General features: G+C 42.9%; 1 protein-coding gene across 1 annotated transcript in view; it reads right to left on the reverse strand.

Annotated features, from left to right (window-relative positions):
* Positions 1-19,682, reverse strand: part of larp1 (La ribonucleoprotein 1, translational regulator) — a 41,106-nt gene that overhangs the window by 14,581 nt on the left and 6,843 nt on the right. The window contains exons 2-8 of the mRNA XM_079585002.1: positions 15,535-15,596; positions 12,187-12,252; positions 11,035-11,182; positions 6,478-6,612; positions 2,862-3,008; positions 1,569-1,731; positions 135-279 (exon numbers count right to left, since the gene is read on the reverse strand). Coding sequence (XP_079441128.1) covers positions 135-279; positions 1,569-1,731; positions 2,862-3,008; positions 6,478-6,612; positions 11,035-11,182; positions 12,187-12,252; positions 15,535-15,596 — 866 coding nt within the window. The remainder of the gene's footprint in view (positions 1-134; positions 280-1,568; positions 1,732-2,861; positions 3,009-6,477; positions 6,613-11,034; positions 11,183-12,186; positions 12,253-15,534; positions 15,597-19,682) is intronic.

Raw genomic sequence — 19,682 nt, forward strand, 5'->3', positions numbered from 1 at the left:
ATGAGGCTGACGTCTGTGGTGAGCGCCTGCACGCGGTGGAAGCTGGCGATCAGGTGTGTGTGTGTGTGTGTGTGTGTGTGTGTTTGAGTGTGTGTGTGTGTGTGTGTGTGTGAGAGAGAGAGAGAGAGACACACCTCCAGGATGAGGCTGACGTCTGTGGTGAGCGCCTGCACGCGGTGGAAGCTGGCGATCAGAGACACCGGAAGGAAACCCTCCTCGTCCATCTTCCTGCGCAGGAAGAAGTCCCGCTCCAGATTGTCACTACTGAAGTAATATTCACTGCGGAAACAAATGGAACGAAGTCTTCATGAGTGAGTCGTTGAATCATTCGCTCAATCCAACTTCATAAAAAGCAATAATTCAAATTAAATAGTTTTTAAATGGACTGCAGCAATTAACATTTTGTCAGAACCTCTAGTAAATTACCATATTTTCCGGACTATAAATCACACGTTTTTTTCATAGTTTGGCTGGTCCTGCGACTTATAGTCCGGTGCGACTTATATATCAAAATTAATTCATACTGACTGAGATGAAAACATTACCAAGAGAAAACATTACCGTCCACAGCCGCGAGAGGGCGCTCTAGTTAGCGGAGTTGTTCAGAAGCGACACCGAGGATGAAGAGTTCAGTGTTGAGGAGTGAGATCGGGAGCTGGTTTAACTTGCTGACCGGTGACTTGTTGGACTCGCTGGCTAATGTTAGTTTAGCATATTCAGCCTCAGGTATATGTTCTTTATGCTATCGTGTCGCTGAATAACTGTTAATGTGTTACGCTAACACACCGGACACTATTCAGCTGTTGTTCTGTTGTGTAGCTGAATAACCTTTCCAGATTAAATGTCTGTTCTTGGTCTTGGATTTTGTGAAATAAATGCGACTTATAGTCCAGTGCGACTTATATGTTTTTTCCTCTTCATGACGCATTTTATGACTGATGCGACTGATAGTCCGGAAAATACAGTACATGTTACTTTGAGAATCCTGGTTATTTTGTTTAAAATAGATCACGATTCAGAATGGACAACTAAACAGTCTATCCAGAGTCGTGCAGCTCTATTACAAATGACTCGTTTGCATCACTAATTACGAGTGCTGGACCACGATTATTTTGCATCCAAAATAAATGTTTGTGTTTACATAATGCGTGTACGGTGTATAATTATTTTGTATATATAAATACACACGTATACATTTAAGAATTTTTTTTAATTTATATATATATATATATATAAATTATGCATAAATATATACATGCACATATTTCTTAAATACATAAAGTACACTTATATACAAAATACTTCCTATACACAGTACACACTCATATTATGTAAACAAACTTTAATTCTGGGTGCGATTAACCCAGCACTAGTAATTACACGTCATAATTGCTGAAGTATTCACACACACAATAACCATTTCTCCAGCTTGCTTCCTAATCGAGTTGTCGAATTAACCTGGCACTGTGTATATTATGAATATTGTTGGCTCTCGGACATTGCTTTTGTCACGTTTGAGCTATGCCATGCATGCAGGGGCCGCGTGGCTCTCTGGGACGGCTACTCACATCTGTCTCTTGATGTAGTCCTTGAGCAGGTCATGGTCCACAGTGTACAAGTCATTACTGCTCATGTTGTCATAATAGTACGTCACTGTGCTGTTGAACTTCTGGCCACAGGCTCCATCCTTTCCATCAAAGCCTTTATAGCCGTGGTAGTAGTCATAGTGACCTGAGGAGAACACAAGCAGAAACAGAAGATTAAGTCCCCTCACTATGAGAAGTGACCCCATGTGTTGTGTAGTGTGTAATGGAGCGGCTTGTGGATGTACAAGGTCTGTAAAGTTTCAAAGATCAACTGCAGATAAAGGAGTTATTGTCTCAAAGACAGAAGCGATTCTGAACTGCCTGAACAGTCGTCAGTAATTCAGTCTCACTTCCTGCTGAAGCTGACTAATTTGCATAATGCCAGCCTATGGTCTTGATTGGCTGAGCAGCGTCTCTGAGCCCCGCCCTCAAACACTAGTGTATCCGAGACTGGAAGAGTTCGGTTTGTGTTGTTCATGTCGAGTAGACGCTGTTTTCTGAGATTGGTACTGTAAAACTCACGCCATCGCTACTGTTCGTATCACTGTGGTCAAGAGCTGAGATTATCAGATATGATAATGAGTGTTTGGTTTCTGTCCAATCAGAGCAGAGCAGCTCTCAGAGAGGCGGGGCTTAGAGACTGAATCTTCACACGAAGCGCTTCAGAGACTGAAGAGCTGACGCTGCAGTGGAGAGGAGGACATTAAGGTGTTTCTGACCTTGGATGAATGTGAACCTGTCATAGGAGACGCCAAAACTACATTGAGAACCTTTAAAATAGCACTTCAACAATTTCTTTAATTTCCCATTTACTTCTATTTCTACATACATGTAAGATTAATATAAATGTAATTTCAGCAATTACTTTGCAGGTGTTTTTATCTTTAAAAGAAATATAATATATCGGTCTTCCTGCTCTCAACAATATCAGCATCGCCCATCAACAAAACAGACATTACTTTCAATCATATCTTTGTTGCGATTGCTCTTTTTTTTCATCTTTTTTTTAATGGTCATGATATTCAGCCACAATTAAATGTTTTGCAATAAGACTAAATCTGAATGATATCCAAGTTGTATTTAATCTTATTGGAATTGAAATTAGGAATCGATAAGCAGAATCTGAATCATTAAAACTCGAACGATCCCCAACCCTATAATGGCAGAGCGACTGAGGCATGGCTGGTGTAGTGAGTGGTGCAGTCTGAGCGCGTGACGAGCCTGGACTCAGTGTTTGCTCAACGGCAGATGAAGGTCAGTTGTAGAGTTCATTACCTCTGCCTCTTCCTCGTCCTCTTCCTCGTCCCCGACCCCGGCCTCGGCCCCGGCCGCCGGCTCTGTACGGCGCTCCCTCGCTCTTCACACTCGACACCTCGTCATGGTCATCCCTCAACTCCTGGTCGTACTTCCCACTGTGCCAATCTGCAAACACACACACACACACACACACACACACACACATCAGAAGAGCTGTTGGTGTGCCGGTCACTGACACACACACACACACATCAGAAGAGCTGTTGGTGTGCCAGTCACTGACACACACACACACACACACACACATCAGAAGAGCTGTTGGTGTGCCGGTCACTGACACACACACACATCAGAAGAGCTGTTGGTGTGCCGGTCACTGACACACACACACACATCAGAAGAGCTGTTGGTGTGCCGGTCACTGACACACACACACACACACACATCAGAAGAGCTGTTGGTGTGCCGGTCACTGACACACACACACATCAGAAGAGCTGTTGGTGTGCCGGTCACTGACACACACACACACACCAGAAGAGCTGTTGGTGTGCCGGTCACTGACACACACACACACACACACACACACATCAGAAGAACTGTTGGTGTGCCGGTCACTGACACACACACACACACACACATCAGAAGAGCTGTTGGTGTGCCGGTCACTGACACACACACACACACACACACATCAGAAGAGCTGTTGGTGTGCCGGTCACTGACACACACACACACACACACATCAGAAGAGCTGTTGGTGTGCCGGTCACTGACACACACACACACATCAGAAGAGCTGTTGGTGTGCCGGTCACTGACACACACACACACACACACACATCAGAAGAGCTGTTGGTGTGCCGGTCACTGACACACACACACACACACACATCAGAAGAGCTGTTGGTGTGCCGGTCACTGACACACACACACACACACACACATCAGAAGAGCTGTTGGTGTGCCGGTCACTGACACACACACACACACACACATCAGAAGAGCTGTTGGTGTGCCGGTCACTGACACACACACACACATCAGAAGAGCTGTTGGTGTGCCGGTCACTGACACACACACACACATCAGAAGAGCTGTTGGTGTGCCGGTCACTGACACACACACACACATCAGAAGAGCTGTTGGTGTGCCGGTCACTGACACACACACACACATCAGAAGAGCTGTTGGTGTGCCGGTCACTGACACACACACACACATCAGAAGAGCTGTTGGTGTGCCGGTCACTGACACACACACACACATCAGAAGAGCTGTTGGTGTGCCGGTCACTGACACACACACACACATCAGAAGAGCTGTTGGTGTGCCGGTCACTGACACACACACACACATCAGAAGAGCTGTTGGTGTGCCGGTCACTGACACACACACACACACACACACACACACACACACACACATCAGAAGAACTGTTGGTGTGCCGGTCACTGACACACACACACACACACATCAGAAGAGCTGTTGGTGTGCCGGTCACTGACACACACACACACACACACATCAGAAGAGCTGTTGGTGTGCCGGTCACTGACACACACACACATACACACACACACACATCAGAAGAGCTGTTGGTGTGCCGGTCACTGACACACACACACATCAGAAGAGCTGTTGGTGTGCCGGTCACTGACACACACACACACATCAGAAGAGCTGTTGGTGTGCCGGTCACTGACACACACACACACACACACACATCAGAAGAGCTGTTGGTGTGCCGGTCACTGACACACACACACACACACACATCAGAAGAGCTGTTGGTGTGCCGGTCACTGACACACACACACACACACACACACACACATCAGAAGAGCTGTTGGTGTGCCGGTCACTGACACACACACACACACACACATTAGAAGAGCTGTTGGTGTGCCGGTCACTGACACACACACACACACACATCAGAAGAGCTGTTGGTGTGCCGGTCACTGACACACACACATCAGAAGAGCTGTTGGTGTGCCGGTCACTGACACACACACATCAGAAGAGCTGTTGGTGTGCCGGTCACTGACACACACACACACACACACACACACACATCAGAAGAGCTGTTGGTGTGCCGGTCACTGACACACACACACACACACACACATCAGAAGAGCTGTTGGTGTGCCGGTCACTGACACACACACACACACACACATCAGAAGAGCTGTTGGTGTGCCGGTCACTGACACACACACACACACACATCAGAAGAGCTGTTGGTGTGCCGGTCACTGACACACACACACACACACATCAGAAGAGCTGTTGGTGTGCCGGTCACTGACACACACACACACACACACACACACACATCAGAAGAGCTGTTGGTGTGCCGGTCACTGACACACACACACACACACACACATCAGAAGAGCTGTTGGTGTGCCGGTCACTGACACACACACACACACACATCAGAAGAGCTGTTGGTGTGCCGGTCACTGACACGCACACATCAGAAGAGCTGTTGGTGTGCTGGTCACTGACACACACACACACACACACACACATCAGAAGAGCTGTTGGTGTGCCGGTCACTGACACACACACACACACACACACACATCAGAAGAGCTGTTGGTGTGCCGGTCACTGACACACACACACACACACACACATCAGAAGAGCTGTTGGTGTGCCGGTCACACACTCCAGTGACGTCAGGAGTTCTGGTAGTTGATTATGTAGGGCTCATCCCCATGAAGGATCATCCGCAGCATCTAGGGTCCAGTACCACTGGCTGACTGACCACCGCTCTCCAAAGCGGAGTATAGTATATACTAGTGCGCATCTAGATAGTGGGTATGGATATCATGCTAAATTAAAACATTTGTAGACAAACTAAGTTGGCTTGAAAAAGCCTAGCTAGAAAGTTTGAAGTAGCTTTAAAAGCTTGAAGTTTGAAGGTTTTCAGTTTGAAACGGTTTAAATTTAGTAGTTTTAAAAGCCAGATAGATAGGTATCAGAAATATTAGATAGATCAAAGATTAAATGAGTCTAATGGGCTACTCTGACTGGTTGCTAAGGGGTTGCTATGCGGTTGCTAAGGTACTCTGGGTGGTTGCTAGGGTGTTGCTATGCGGTTGCTAAGGTACTCTGGGTGGTTGCTATGCAGTTGCAAAACAATCATATAATGTGACATTAAAGTCACCATGAAAAGTAGCGTCCGCATTGACGTAGATCTGAATGCAACAGATTACTGGGAAAGAATAAATGTAGGGAGGGTTTGGATGTTGAGATGTGGGCGTGGCTCTCAAAAGCGTATGCAGATGAGCGCCCGCTTGCAGGGGCGGAGCTAAAACCGCACTGCATGATTGGAGAATCCAGAACACATCACTGGAGAGACGACTGACGCGGATTAAACTTCACGAAAATGACACGCGTGCACAGATGAAGTTCACAATAAGATCTATAATTTGCGAATAGATGCGGTTTTATTTCATGCTGACTTTAATGTAAGCAGACAAGATCTAACAAGTGTGAAACATGATTGAACTGCAAACACGTATGGGTGTGTTGTATCATGTGTGCTGGCGGCTCGTGTCTCAGGGCATCAGCTGTGGCCAGGACGTGACATCAGCACTGTGAAGCAGAGAGCGGGAGATACCTCTCAGGTCGTTCCTGCCGCCGGGGGGGATCCGGTGAGCGTCAAACTGGCGCGTGTTGTTCCGGGAGGCGGAGCGCTCGCGCGGACCTTCAGACTTCACCTCGATCATTAGAGGAACCCACTTGTGCTTATTTCCTACAACATCATCAACATATTCGTTTATTACACATTCATTTCAAAACATCTTAAAGGAGTAGCTCACTTCAGAAATAAAATCTCCTGATAGTTTACTCTCCTCGTCATCCAAGATGTTCATGCGTTTCTTTCTTCAGTGGAACAGAAATTAAGGTTTTTGAGGAACACACTCCAGGATGTAGGCCTGTCGCGATAGTCGATAAATCGATTAATCGCACGATAAAAAAAAATGACCTCGATAATTTTCTAGCCGCGATAATTTCATTTGCATACTTGTTTGTTATCCGCGACTGAATGACAACTCTCGTTTCCTTAGCGTAGGAGAAGTGAACCCTCTTGTCAGTTGCATTGTCTTTTGTGTGGGGAGGCGGCGCTTGTCAGTCACATGGACTTTGTGTGGGAAGGCGGGAGTGCTTGAGGCGACTGCCGAGAAGAGCGAAAAGTTGTGACATGGAATTGGTTTCAAAGCCAAATGCGAAAGCTGCTGTTTGGGAGCACTTCCGATTCAAACCGAATGACCGTGGTGAACCACTTAACCTGAGCGAGCCGGTATGTCGCATTTGTTGTAAAACAGTATCGACTAAAACCGGTGAACGCGTTCATATTTTCGCCGAACGCTGAACTGAACGAATCACTTTTCATACAATGAACGTGAACGAGAGATTTTTCGAGAGAACTCATCTGATTTTTTATACATAGCATAGGGCTGGGCGATATGGCCAAAAAAAAAATATCACGATATTTTTTTTTATATCAGTCGATATCGATAATTCTCGATAAATGTCAAATCTTTATTTATTTCAAGTTTAAAGACAGATTTGTACTCCTAAGTGAAAGCTGTAGAAACCAGAGCGTTGTGTTTTTAAACTACTCTTTATTGTCAGAACATATCATGACAAACACTTGCCAAACAGGGGAACATTCACAAATCTGAGGTAGAACATTCAAACATTTGACATTTTTCCTTAACAAAATAAATATCTTTATTTCAGTAGTATTAGCTTGAGTTAGGATGCAGATTTACTTTATACAATTTATGTTCATTAACAAAAACAGTAACATCTGTTAAAAAAAAGTAACAACATTATTTTTATTTGGTAAAATGTAATATTCTTTAGTTTTATTAAAATTAACCATTGGTCATCCAGCATCATGCATTTAGATCATGATAACCACAGATAAAATGTAACTTTATGGTTTCTATGGTATTTATGAAAACCAGTAGCCTAAATACATTATTAAAAACTGTAATTATATTCCATTAGTCCTTTAATACATTGTCTACATTAATAATATTATACAATTCAATATATATATATCCCACATTTCATGGTGGAGTTAATATTACTAGGCTAACGTTACAGTAACGTTAAATCCGTGGTGCATGATGGGAATGTGTAGACGGAAAAGCCTTCTGACTGTCGTTGCGCACAGTGTGTCTCATGTTCGTCAGCGCTGTTTCATCTGCATTTAAACTGGTTTAAATCACTGAGACGTTTGTGTTCCTCGCTGAATTCAAGCGCTTCTCACTGGATCTTGTGACCGAGACCGATCAGAGTAAACGCGTCTGCTCGAGTGAACTCGCGCTGCGCTGCCGTTTGGACTTTGAGCCGAGCGGATAAACGGTCCGTGTGGCGCGCGGTTCAAATGAGATTCGTTCCGCTTTTGGCGCAAAAACATTATCGAACATTTATCGAACTCTTGATATCGTTTTATCGAGAAAAATTATATCGCGATAATTATCGTTATCGTTTTATCGCCCAGCCCTAACATAGCATAGCCTATTTGTTAGGATTTTAGTATTATAATGATTAGGCTAATAAATGCACACACAATTATCCGTGAACTTGATTTGAACAAATGCCTTTCAACTTGTGTGTGCAAAATTCAGAATTAAATTAATGTGCAAAAATTTGTACAAATAGAGAGTAGGCTATGTAGGCCTACTATACTATAGCCATTAAAAAAAGCGCGTTTCATATTTGTTAAAATATTATAATGTTATTTTTTTTTCCATTATGTTGATTTATGAAAAGTGAACAGCCCGACCGAGTAAGATGTCTCATATGTGCAATATGAGACATGGAGCGGGTCAGACATGATTTTGACCGTTGAAGTTGAAGTTGTTGTAGAAAGCCTTTCTTTAAAGTAAATTTCGTTTTGTATAAATTGTATCTTAATTTTAATAAATTTCATCAACCAATTGCCTGTATTTAATGAATAGGCCGACGAAACAAATATAACGGAGGCGCCCGCGCGCTCACTTGCGCACGTGAACTAGAGCACATCCTAACTTAACGAAACTCAGTGTATGCCTCACACAGACATGACAAATACACCAAATACACGAAGCTTGAAATGCATTTAAACGAAATAATTCAAAACGAAAAAAAGAAAAAGGCTACTCTGATTATGTAATCCATTATTAGGCTTATTTATGTGCATTTCTCTCTATAAGCGCGTTCACACGGAGATGGCGATCGTCAACTTCATCTTTGCAGCAGAGTCGACACTTTTAGAGAAAACACTTGTTTATTAATAAAAATCAATACACGCGTCACCGGATTTACAGATGCACGCACACATATTTCGAAATAACGAGATATTGTGTTGAAATAACATTATTTTTAATAATAGCCTACATCTTTGTTAAAAGAATTTAACAAATGAACGTGAACTAGTTCATTTTTAGATATGTGAACTGAGAGTCCATTGCTTTTATTGTTTTTGGCTGTTTTGTTCATTGTTATTGTGGATATTGAAAATGTTTTCCATTTTCAGTGTTAAATAGTCTTTGGAAATAAACGTTTATTGAATTTTGAAAGGTGTATGTGCATTATTATGCCATTATCATTATTCTAGATGAAAATGGTCTCAGATCGACAATATTATCGTTTATCGCGATAATTTCTTGGACAATTTATCGTCCAGCAAAATGTGTTATCGTGACAGGCCTAGCAGCATGTTCTTCATATTAGCCGTGTTTCCACCGCGGGAACTAGGAACTGTGGGCTGGCACTCGGTGTGTTTACACCACAGGATCAGGGTCTAAATGAAGTTCCGGGTAAATATTTCCCCCTCCGAAAGTCCCTGCTGGCGAGGTAGTCCTTTTTCAAAGTTCAGGAACTTTCGGGGGCGGGACTTGTGTGCTGAACATGCTGATTGGTTGCGTTCACATTTTGATTGGATGACTCCACGCAGCATTCTATTGTAACCGGCATTTTTAAAAATCTATTGCGGTTCGTGGCTTCATGCAGTGAGAGTCGTCCGTCTGCAAATATGGAATTTAATATTTTTAAACACAGCTGGACCGCTGACGAGGTTCGGGCTTTATTAAGCGTATTTGTGTAACAGGAAATTTTCTGCGCGTTCGTCCCAGCCGTCTCACGGTCAATGTCCGCATCGTCTAATTTTATAGCAGAGAGCTTTCTGAACACGCTTTAGTATCAGTGCTCGTCTCCTTTCTGCCGTTCTGTTAATTACCTCATTAGTAAACCAATACATCACAAACAACTGCAGCACCGTTTGAATCTCCTCCATACTTATAAATGTGGCGCTCAAAACTGATTACTGTCCGTCACAGACTGGGAGGAGCCGTCGCGCAGTTTATAATCTTCCCGGTACTTTAGGCCGCGGTGTAAACGCTGAGAGCAACCGGTCTGGGGCAAAAAAAGTTCTGGGTAATTTCGGTGGAAACGCGGCTATAGCGTCTTCAATGGTCCAGCGGGTCGAAGGTCCAGATGTGAGTTTCAGCTTCAGTCTCGATCCAGCCGAGGAATAAGAGTCTCATCTAGACAAACCAGCCGACATTTTATATAGAAATACACATTTATATACTTTTATCCACTAATGCTGGTCTAGCACTAGCTCTGTGACACACATTACATCATCAGGTTGAAAGGTCACGCGTGTTCCGGTTTATAAATGTAGGATAGGGCGAAATACTCTCATTCTCATTTTCACCCCAACTTCAAAATCGCCCGACATCGTTGTTTTACCTTTTATTTTTAAGTAAATTTCACTTGTTCACTTTGAAAACGCCACACCTGATGATGTAATGTGTGTCGCATCACAGCTCGTGCAAGTCCAGCATTAGTGGATAAAAGTATATAAATGTGTATTTCTATATAAAATGGCCGCTGGTGTCTAGATGAGACTCTTATTCCTCGGCTGGATCGAGACTTTGAAGCTGAAACTCACATCTGGACCTTCGACCCGCTGGACCATTGAAGACACTATATGGAGAACATCTGGAGTGTGTTCCTCACACACCTGCATTTTTGTTCCACCGGATGACGCATTAATTTGATAGTAAATTAACAGGAAACTTTATTTTTGAAGTGAACTCCTCCAGTAAAACTGATATAAGGCACAGTGCGAGCGTTCACTTCTCCCTCTAGTGAAGGGTCTGGCGCTACACACCTCTCTTCTTGTGCCCGTTCTTCTGCGACTCCTCGTCAGTGTTCTTCTCCTCTCCAGAGTCGTCAGATTTGGCTTTGAGGTTTTCTTTGCTCTCCTCATTTTCCCGCTTTCCCTTGGACTCTCGTTTGACCGCTGACTTCTTCACAACCTGACATGTTCATCAAGAGAAATAAAAACACAATCACACTGTGGCATTTTCACGAACTCGTCTGCCTTTACACTTGATGGGCTCTTTATAAAAAGGAAACCATCTTCATAAAGCCAATGTTAATGATGATCTCCCCCTAAACTAAAGGACAGTATTTTGCACGTTGTAAATCAAACGCTAAGTTCAGGGTTCGTACAGACACTGTAAAATCAAAAGGACTTGAAGCACTACTTTAGGTTTTTTCAAGGACTACAATCAGAGATCTAATTCATCAGACAATATCTTTCTTGTTTATCTTTTAAATTCTAAAAAAGGTAAATGGATAATAAAAATAAAATATTAAAACAAAATGGTAGAAATAAAGTGCAGCAGATGCAATGATACTATGACAAAGACATCGCTTTCCTCGTTCACCCGTGAACATATGACTGGCCCGATTTTATAATGGAAAATCTCTACAGCAAAAGGTTGTTTCTACCATTTATTAGTAATGATTTACACAGTTTGTTTACTACTTACTATTTACCTGAGCATTCAGTATTGTGCAATATAGCATACAGAAGGTGAGGGACATTTTGGGGGGAAAGAAGTACTGCATTTTATCATTTAAACTTGTGAATTTTCATGAAAATTCTATAATCCAAGATGGCCGCCACCATATGACGTCATACTATGCAAATTAGATGGGAACATTTAATCCTTACATAAACTTTGGCTCATCCTTAATATTTCTCTAATTAACAGAAAGTCTCTATCTTTTATCACTTTTAAGATATAGCCTTTTGAAATTAAGATGTCAAAATCAAACGTTTTAGGAAAAAACCTCTGGCGCCTAAAGGGTTAAATTTCCAAAGTCAAGTTCAAGTACGTTAACCACCTCGTACGAACCCTGTAACGTCAGAGACACGTCAGGACTGATCAGGTATAGAGGAGGAGAGGAGGACAGCAGCGCCCCAGGGCAGAAACACACACCGCTCGCGGCTCCAGTTCTAGCGCTCGCTTACCTGAACTTCCTTCGTAGCAATCTCTCCAGGCGTCGGCCAGTTGTTCGTGTCTCCGAAATCCCCCACCTTTAAAGACATGAGTGTTAAGCCCGTTAGACAGCAGGTCACACACACACACACACACCTCACACTGACACACAGAGACGAGAACACCACTAATCACATGCTCATCGTATTAGAGTTCGACACACTGACCAATCACATCTATTGGCATGAAACCTCATTTATGATTCGGTCAGATTAACTGAATAAACTGTTTTCAGAGTAGGGCTGTCACTTTTTATTCAATATTCGAATATGCATTCGAACATGGCGAGAAATATCCGTAATCGAACTATAAATAAAATATCTGTTTTTTAAAGTGCCACGTGTAGCGCTTTTTTTTTTACAGTCTATTGGCGCTTTTCCACTGCATGGTACGGTACGTACGGCTCGCTTCGGCTCGCTTTAAATGGTACCACCTCTGTTGAGGTTCCAAGCGTACCGTAACCGTACTGATACTATAATGTGACGTGAAAACACTGCAGACCACTGATTGGTCAGACAGAATCGTCACTTCAGCGTCATTGTATTTGTGACACGAGACACTAAACCCGCTAGATTTAAATAGCCAGACAACAGCAAAAGCGGTAGCACCTGTTTTTGGAGTATTTACTTGACAAAAATAAAAAATAAAATCAAACAAGACATGGCTGAATCGTGGTCAGTGGACAAGGTGCAGACGTTCCTCTCGTTGGTTGCCGAGGAGCGGAAGTAGCACAGCTCTTACCGCACACGGCTACCACCGGACCTACAACTATTAACGATCAGTCCCACCCACTTTGAAGCGGTACGACTGCAGTGGAAAAGCAATCGAGCCAAAGCGAACCGTGCCGTACCGAGTCGAGTCGTACCACGCAGTGGAAAAGCGAAGCGAGCCGTTCTGCGCCGAGTCGAACCGTACCGTACCGAGCCGAGCCGTACCATGCAGTGGAAAAGCGGCATATGATTAGACCGTTTGTTTTTTATTTTATTGTTTGCCATCTCATCCAGTAGCGGGCGCTCTAAACGCATTGTAGCGTAGGCCCATGACCAAATCAAGCGAATAACAGCCCCGGTATAGCACCGCTGTTTTGAAAATGGAAGATAACACACAGAATTAACAATCGTGCGTTAATTAATTAACTTCTCCACCGCGGGGAACATCGTCAGTAAAAAGAGAGCCGCACTTGCTCCAGATCAAGTTGATAGATTGGTGTTTCTAGCGATCCTGCTGCTGTTCAAGTCGTCACGTTATTGTTTGTGCCGTTCCAATTCAGGTTTTTTTTTTTTTTTGTAGCCTAATTTTGTGATTGGCTGTGCATAGGCACTTCACATTAAGTTGATAACCTGCTGTTTTAAAACATTAAGTCAACATTTTTTCAGACAGGCAATGGCCTCAGTCCTGTTTATCACTGTCAGACCCTTCATAAATTTGTGATTGAATGGGGTGGGACTCGTAGATATTCAAATACATTTCTTGACATCCGTTCGAATTATATTTTCCTCAAAAGTGACAGCCCTATTTCAGAGGAGTCCATTGTGCTGCGTTTCCTATCATTTTCTCTGTTAATAAAGACCTGAGCTCTCCACTCTTATTGCTGTCGGCATCTGAACACACACTACTGTACACACACTACTGTACACACACCACGTGCGGTGAGAAACGGGTAGTGGTGCAACGGATCACAAAACTCACGGTTCACATCATCTACGGTTGTTGAGCCACGGACCGTTTCTCGGATCAGCCAAAAAAACGAATATATATATTATATAAATTTGCTTTTCATTTGTTTCTTGAAGGTACACTGTGAAAGTATTTTATTAGCTAAAATCAATGTCTTTATTCATAAACATGTCCGTGTGTTCGTGCAGAGTCAGCGTCACGTGACTGACACCCGCCGAGACGGACACGGAGAGAGGCGAAGCGCGTCACTACCCAGCACAGCTGAGGCGCTGCCCGGCACTTCATAATGCAGGATCATACTTATGAAAATTGAAGTTAAAAGGAAACATGACCGGCGAATTCAAAACCCGAGAGTAAATATGGGGATAGCTTTACCCAGGTGGAAGGAGCTAATGAAGGAGAAAGACTCTGAAAGGGACGCTGGAGTTTCCTGCTCTCTTCTCGACGGGTGAGTCAATGTTACGCACTAAACTACAAGCTTTTTTCATTGCTTGGTTGTGTAATTCATTATATAGGCAGCAGAACAGTAGAACATGTAACGCATAGTTAAACTCGACGAAGGGCTTTTGTTGTCATCGCTTCATGGCACATAACGGCTACCGTAGTTGACACACGTGTTTGAAAAAGCGAGGCGCTGGAGAGCACTATACGCTTGAAGGCAAAATACAATTTCACCGCTAGACGGGAGACACTCCTACACACTACACACTACACAGCGTCCCTTTAAAGCTCACTATTCTTCAATACCACAGCTAAAACTACTAGCCTAACTGATAATGTTCAAACATTAGTAACAACAAGTGAACAGTAAAATAAGAACAAATACACAAAATACAAGCAGAGATTAATACTAAAAGTTAGTCTAACAGTAGTATTCAGGTACAGACATTAATAATTACCCCTCAATATAAAATAACTTTGTTCACTAACAAAGATGAAACTATATTTATATTAGTCTGCGGTCACTTTAAGAGCGAATAAACTGACCAACATGTGGTTTCTCCCTCAACCGTTCACTCATGACAACACTTGCCGAGACGGATATTTAGACGGTATTGAGTGTGCACGTGTCCGTTCAAGAGCAAGGAGACGCAAAAAACAGGAATCAATCCGGTGTTGGAGCGCCGTCTGAACGTGCGAGTCACGATTTCGCTTCTTACGCGTTTAAAGTTGTTTTAATGTGTAAATTGGCGAGACAAAACACGTCCACCTGCGACCCGTTGCACCGCTAGACACCGGCCTCAAGGCCCATTCAAACCAAGGATGATAGCGATATAGCGGTTAAAGTCGCTCTAACTGTAAAAGAACATCAGCGTCCACACCACAACTAGTGCCACATATCGCTGGAATCACAGAATTATATTTTTCCAGCTGATGAACGATAAAAACATTGACAGCCAATAAGAATCCTTCAAACTTTAAAGAGCTCGAGCATTCACAGCGTCAGGCGATAAACGCCAGCGCTATAATAACCAGAGCGATACCGCGCGCGGTGTGGACGCTGATAGTCATCGCTCTTGGCCTGAACGGACCGTTAGTCTCTACAAGGCATTTCTTCAATAAATGTAATGTTGCAAACCTGTGCCCCAGTGGAGGTCAAACAGTCCTGCTCCTGTAGAGAGACTCAAGTGAACGCCACTCACCTTTCCTCCGCGCCGCGCTCGCGCGCTCCCCGCCTTCACGACCTTTGTGGGACCAGAATGCTCTAGAGGAGGAGAAGAAGAAGCATGACAATTAAAAACAGGTCAAATAAGGTTTATTTTAAACCATTACAAATAAGTTCTATTTTTTGTGCACAGCCGTACTAGTCGCACTGGTTTAAGCCTGTGTGTCAACCGCATTATTCTAAACCAAATGACACTAGTAGTAAAATCTCAGACAAGCCTCTTGTCTACTTTAGGAAGAGTGGAGGAAAGCAATAGTTTATAAATAAGGCCTGGTGCAAACAGACAACGGGAGACTCCTAATGACTTTCAATCTCACGCTGTCAGTAGATGATGTTCTCGTAATATATTCTCTGATGAAAACCTATTACATCCAAATTATGTAAAAAAAAGATATATATATATTAGGGGTGGAGCCGAACCCGAATACGGTATTCGGAAAGGCACAAATAACGTGTTTTTTACAAATACTAATTTCGAACAAATACTTTAAAAAATATTTGTATTCGGGAACAAGAAAAACTTTATTTCAAAAAGCTGCGTTTCCTCATGAGACCGCAGTGCACGACGCCCGGATGAGTGAGAGAGTGACGGACACAGGCTGCTCCACACAGCAACAGAGAGCGCTCGGCTGAGCGAAAAAACACGTAACTCCATCACTATTTTTGTTGAATAGATGTTTGTACCTTAACTGGGTTCCTGAGGCAGTTTATAACTTTCGAGAAGCGATCGGGAGATTATTCCATTACGCGGCATAATTGACGTCTGCAGTCGGTGCTCTCATGTTCGCTCTGTTTACGTACAGTAGCTGTTTAGCGCGATAATTTAGACAATAGGCTGTTGACAGAGTAACGTTAACGTTTGGTTAAAAAGTTTAAAAATGCTTGTGTAGTTTTGTCGAATTGTACGCACGTGTGGGAGTTATATGGTAAGTTACTCTGTCTTTGCAGACAGCAAGATGTAGGCTTCATAATGTTCACAATGGTATTTTATTAGTTGTTGTTTTACCATGATGAGGTAATGGCTGTTATGATATTTTCTTTTCAATGACATTCCTTGTTTCATTGCTGGATTTATGGAAAAACATCAACCAATATTGCATATCCATAATTATTATAATGGATATAATTAAAGAATACTTACACTATAATGTAAATTAGAAGTGTAACGTAATTAATTTTTTTATGATTACGATTTTTACGCCTATTTTGAATTTTACTCGAATACAAATACAAATACTTTTCCCCCCTCAACAAATACAAATACAGATACAAATAGCGGCTGCTTTGCACACCCCTAATATACATCTATATATATCATTCACTCGTGCTTCTAGAGCTTGTGAGAGTCAAGATACCAGTTCTTCACACTAGTGTACTAGAGCAGGGGTTCCCAAACTCTTCCATGACGAGGCCCCCCAAACACCACGGGGTTCTGGCCAAGGCTTGTGCAGGATGTGTTATTGAACCATCGACAACACTACGGCAAATGTAGAAATAAAGAAATAAAACATCTGCTAACATCAGGTTATATCAGAAAGATTATAGAGATGCACCGATTACAGTTTTCTAGGCCGATTCCGATTTTTCATTGAGTTTGACCGATACAGATTTTAGCCGATTCCGATTTCATTTGTCTAACCACTTCACAGCACACACACAAAATATTTATTTTCTATATTTTGGTTTTTATAAAACACCATATACTTTTACCCAAACTGAATAATAAAAACAAGTTTAAATGGGTAAATTTCATAAATATATCTGTATATATATATATATTATAATATATTTTTGAGTCTTCATTCTCTTTTCTGACATAGCCTACTCCAGTTCTTGTTAAAACACACTAGACATGCAAATAATGTGCATTTTAGGCACTTTTTGTGTGAATTCATTTAATTTAGGACAATTTATAATCAGGAAAATGTATTTTGTTCATCAACCGTGTGCTTTCACTTTAATTGAGCGTACGAAACCGGCGCTTCACTGCTGCTCACGCGCTGCTCGTGCTCGCGGTGTGAACGCACTCACTGATGAACACGCACGCCACGCTGAAAACAACACGCGACGCTCCTGCTAGCGGTGTGAACGCACTCATTGATGAACACGCACGCCACGCTGAAAACAACACGCGCTGCTCCTGCTAGCGGTGTGAACGCACTCATTGATGAACACGCACGCCACGCTGAAAACAACACGCGCTGCTCCTGCTCGCGGTGTGAACGCACTCATTGATGAACACGCACGCCACGCTGAAAACAACACGCGCTGCTCCTGCTAGCGGTGTGAACGCACTCATTGATGAACACGCACGCCACGCTGAAAACAACACGCGCTGCTCCTGCTCGCGGTGTGAACGCACTCATTGATGAACACGCACGCCACGCTGAAAACAACACGCGCTGCTCGTGCTAGCGGTGTGAACGCACTCATTGATGAACACGCACGCCACGCTGAAAACAACACGCGCTGCTCCTGCTCGCGGTGTGAACGCACTCATTGATGAACACGCACGCCACGCTGAAAACAACACGCGCTGCTCCTGCTAGCGGTGTGAACGCACTCATTGATGAACACGCACGCCACGCTGAAAACAACACGCGCTGCTCCTGCTAGCGGTGTGAACGCACTCATTGATGAACATGCACGCCACGCTGAAAACAACACGCGCTGCTCCTGCTAGCGGTGTGAACGCACTCATTGATGAACACGCACGCCACGCTGAAAACAACACGCGCTGCTCCTGCTAGCGGTGTGAACGCACTCATTGATTAACATGCACGCCACGCTGAAAACAACACGCGCTGCTCGTGCTAGCGGTGTGAACGCACTCATTGATGAACACGCACGCCACGCTGAAAACAACACGCGCTGCTCGTGCTAGCGGTGTGAAACGGGCGTAATTCAGAGGTTTCCTACATGTGCGGTCCGTGTGCGCGTGTGATGCTGATGTTGCGCGATGTTAATCATGCAGCGCCCGACTGTATTTGATCGGCATAAAATTGGCATATATGTCAGACTGACCGGCCGGTCGCCCAATCTCTAAAAGATTAGCATTAAAATAATGTTCAGATAGGCCATGCGACAATTTATTATAATGCTATTTCATAACAATTCTCATATTTTTTTCAAATTTTTTTCGGTTTACATTATTTAAGAGATTTAAGTGTTGTGTAACGTGTTTTAAAAGTAGCCTAGCTCTCAGTGCAGTGAGGTGTAGACCTAAAGCTCCAGTATATAACTCCAGTATATAACTCCAGTATATAACTCCAGTATATAACTCCAGTATATAACTCCAGTATATAACTCCAGTATATAACTCCAGTATATAACTCCAGTATATAACTCCAGTATATAACTCCAGTATATAACTCCAGTATATAACTCCAGTATATAACTCCAGTATATAACTCCAGTATATAACTCCAGTATATAACTCCAGTATATAACTCCAGTATATAACTCCAGTATATAACTCCAGTATATAACTCCAGTATATAACTCCAGTATATAACTCCAGTATATAACTCCAGTATATAACTCCAGTATATAACTCCAGTATATAACTCCAGTATATAACTCCAGTATATAACTCCAGTATATAACTCCAGTATATAACTCCAGTATATAACTCCAGTATATAACTCCAGTATATAACTCCAGTATATAACTCCAGTATATAACTCCAGTATATAACTCCAGTATATAACTCCAGTATATAACTCCAGTATATAACTCCAGTATATAACTCCAGTATATAACTCCAGTATATAACTCCAGTATATAACTCCAGTATATAACTCCAGTATATAACTGTGTGAAGCGGTGTGCAGGATTGGGACATTAGGAGAACTGAGGCATTCAAAAACAAATGCTAGTATAATGTTTGGTCAAGAATGTTCATTTGGGTCATATGCTGTTTGTGTGAACAGGATTACTGCTAACTTGCTTTGTGTGATTTGAGTCCGTTCCAGCTGTACGAGTGTGTCAGCGCGCACACACACACACACACACACACGTGCGCTCTGAACTCAGTCCTCTCAGAGAACGGTTTACTGCCACAGAGTTCCTCATTCATTAACTGGAGTCTGGATTTCATAATGTACACGTCACAGCACAACACAA

This window comes from Phoxinus phoxinus, assembly GCF_949152265.1.
Source record: "Phoxinus phoxinus genome assembly, chromosome: 17".
NCBI lineage: Eukaryota > Metazoa > Chordata > Actinopteri > Cypriniformes > Leuciscidae > Phoxinus > Phoxinus phoxinus.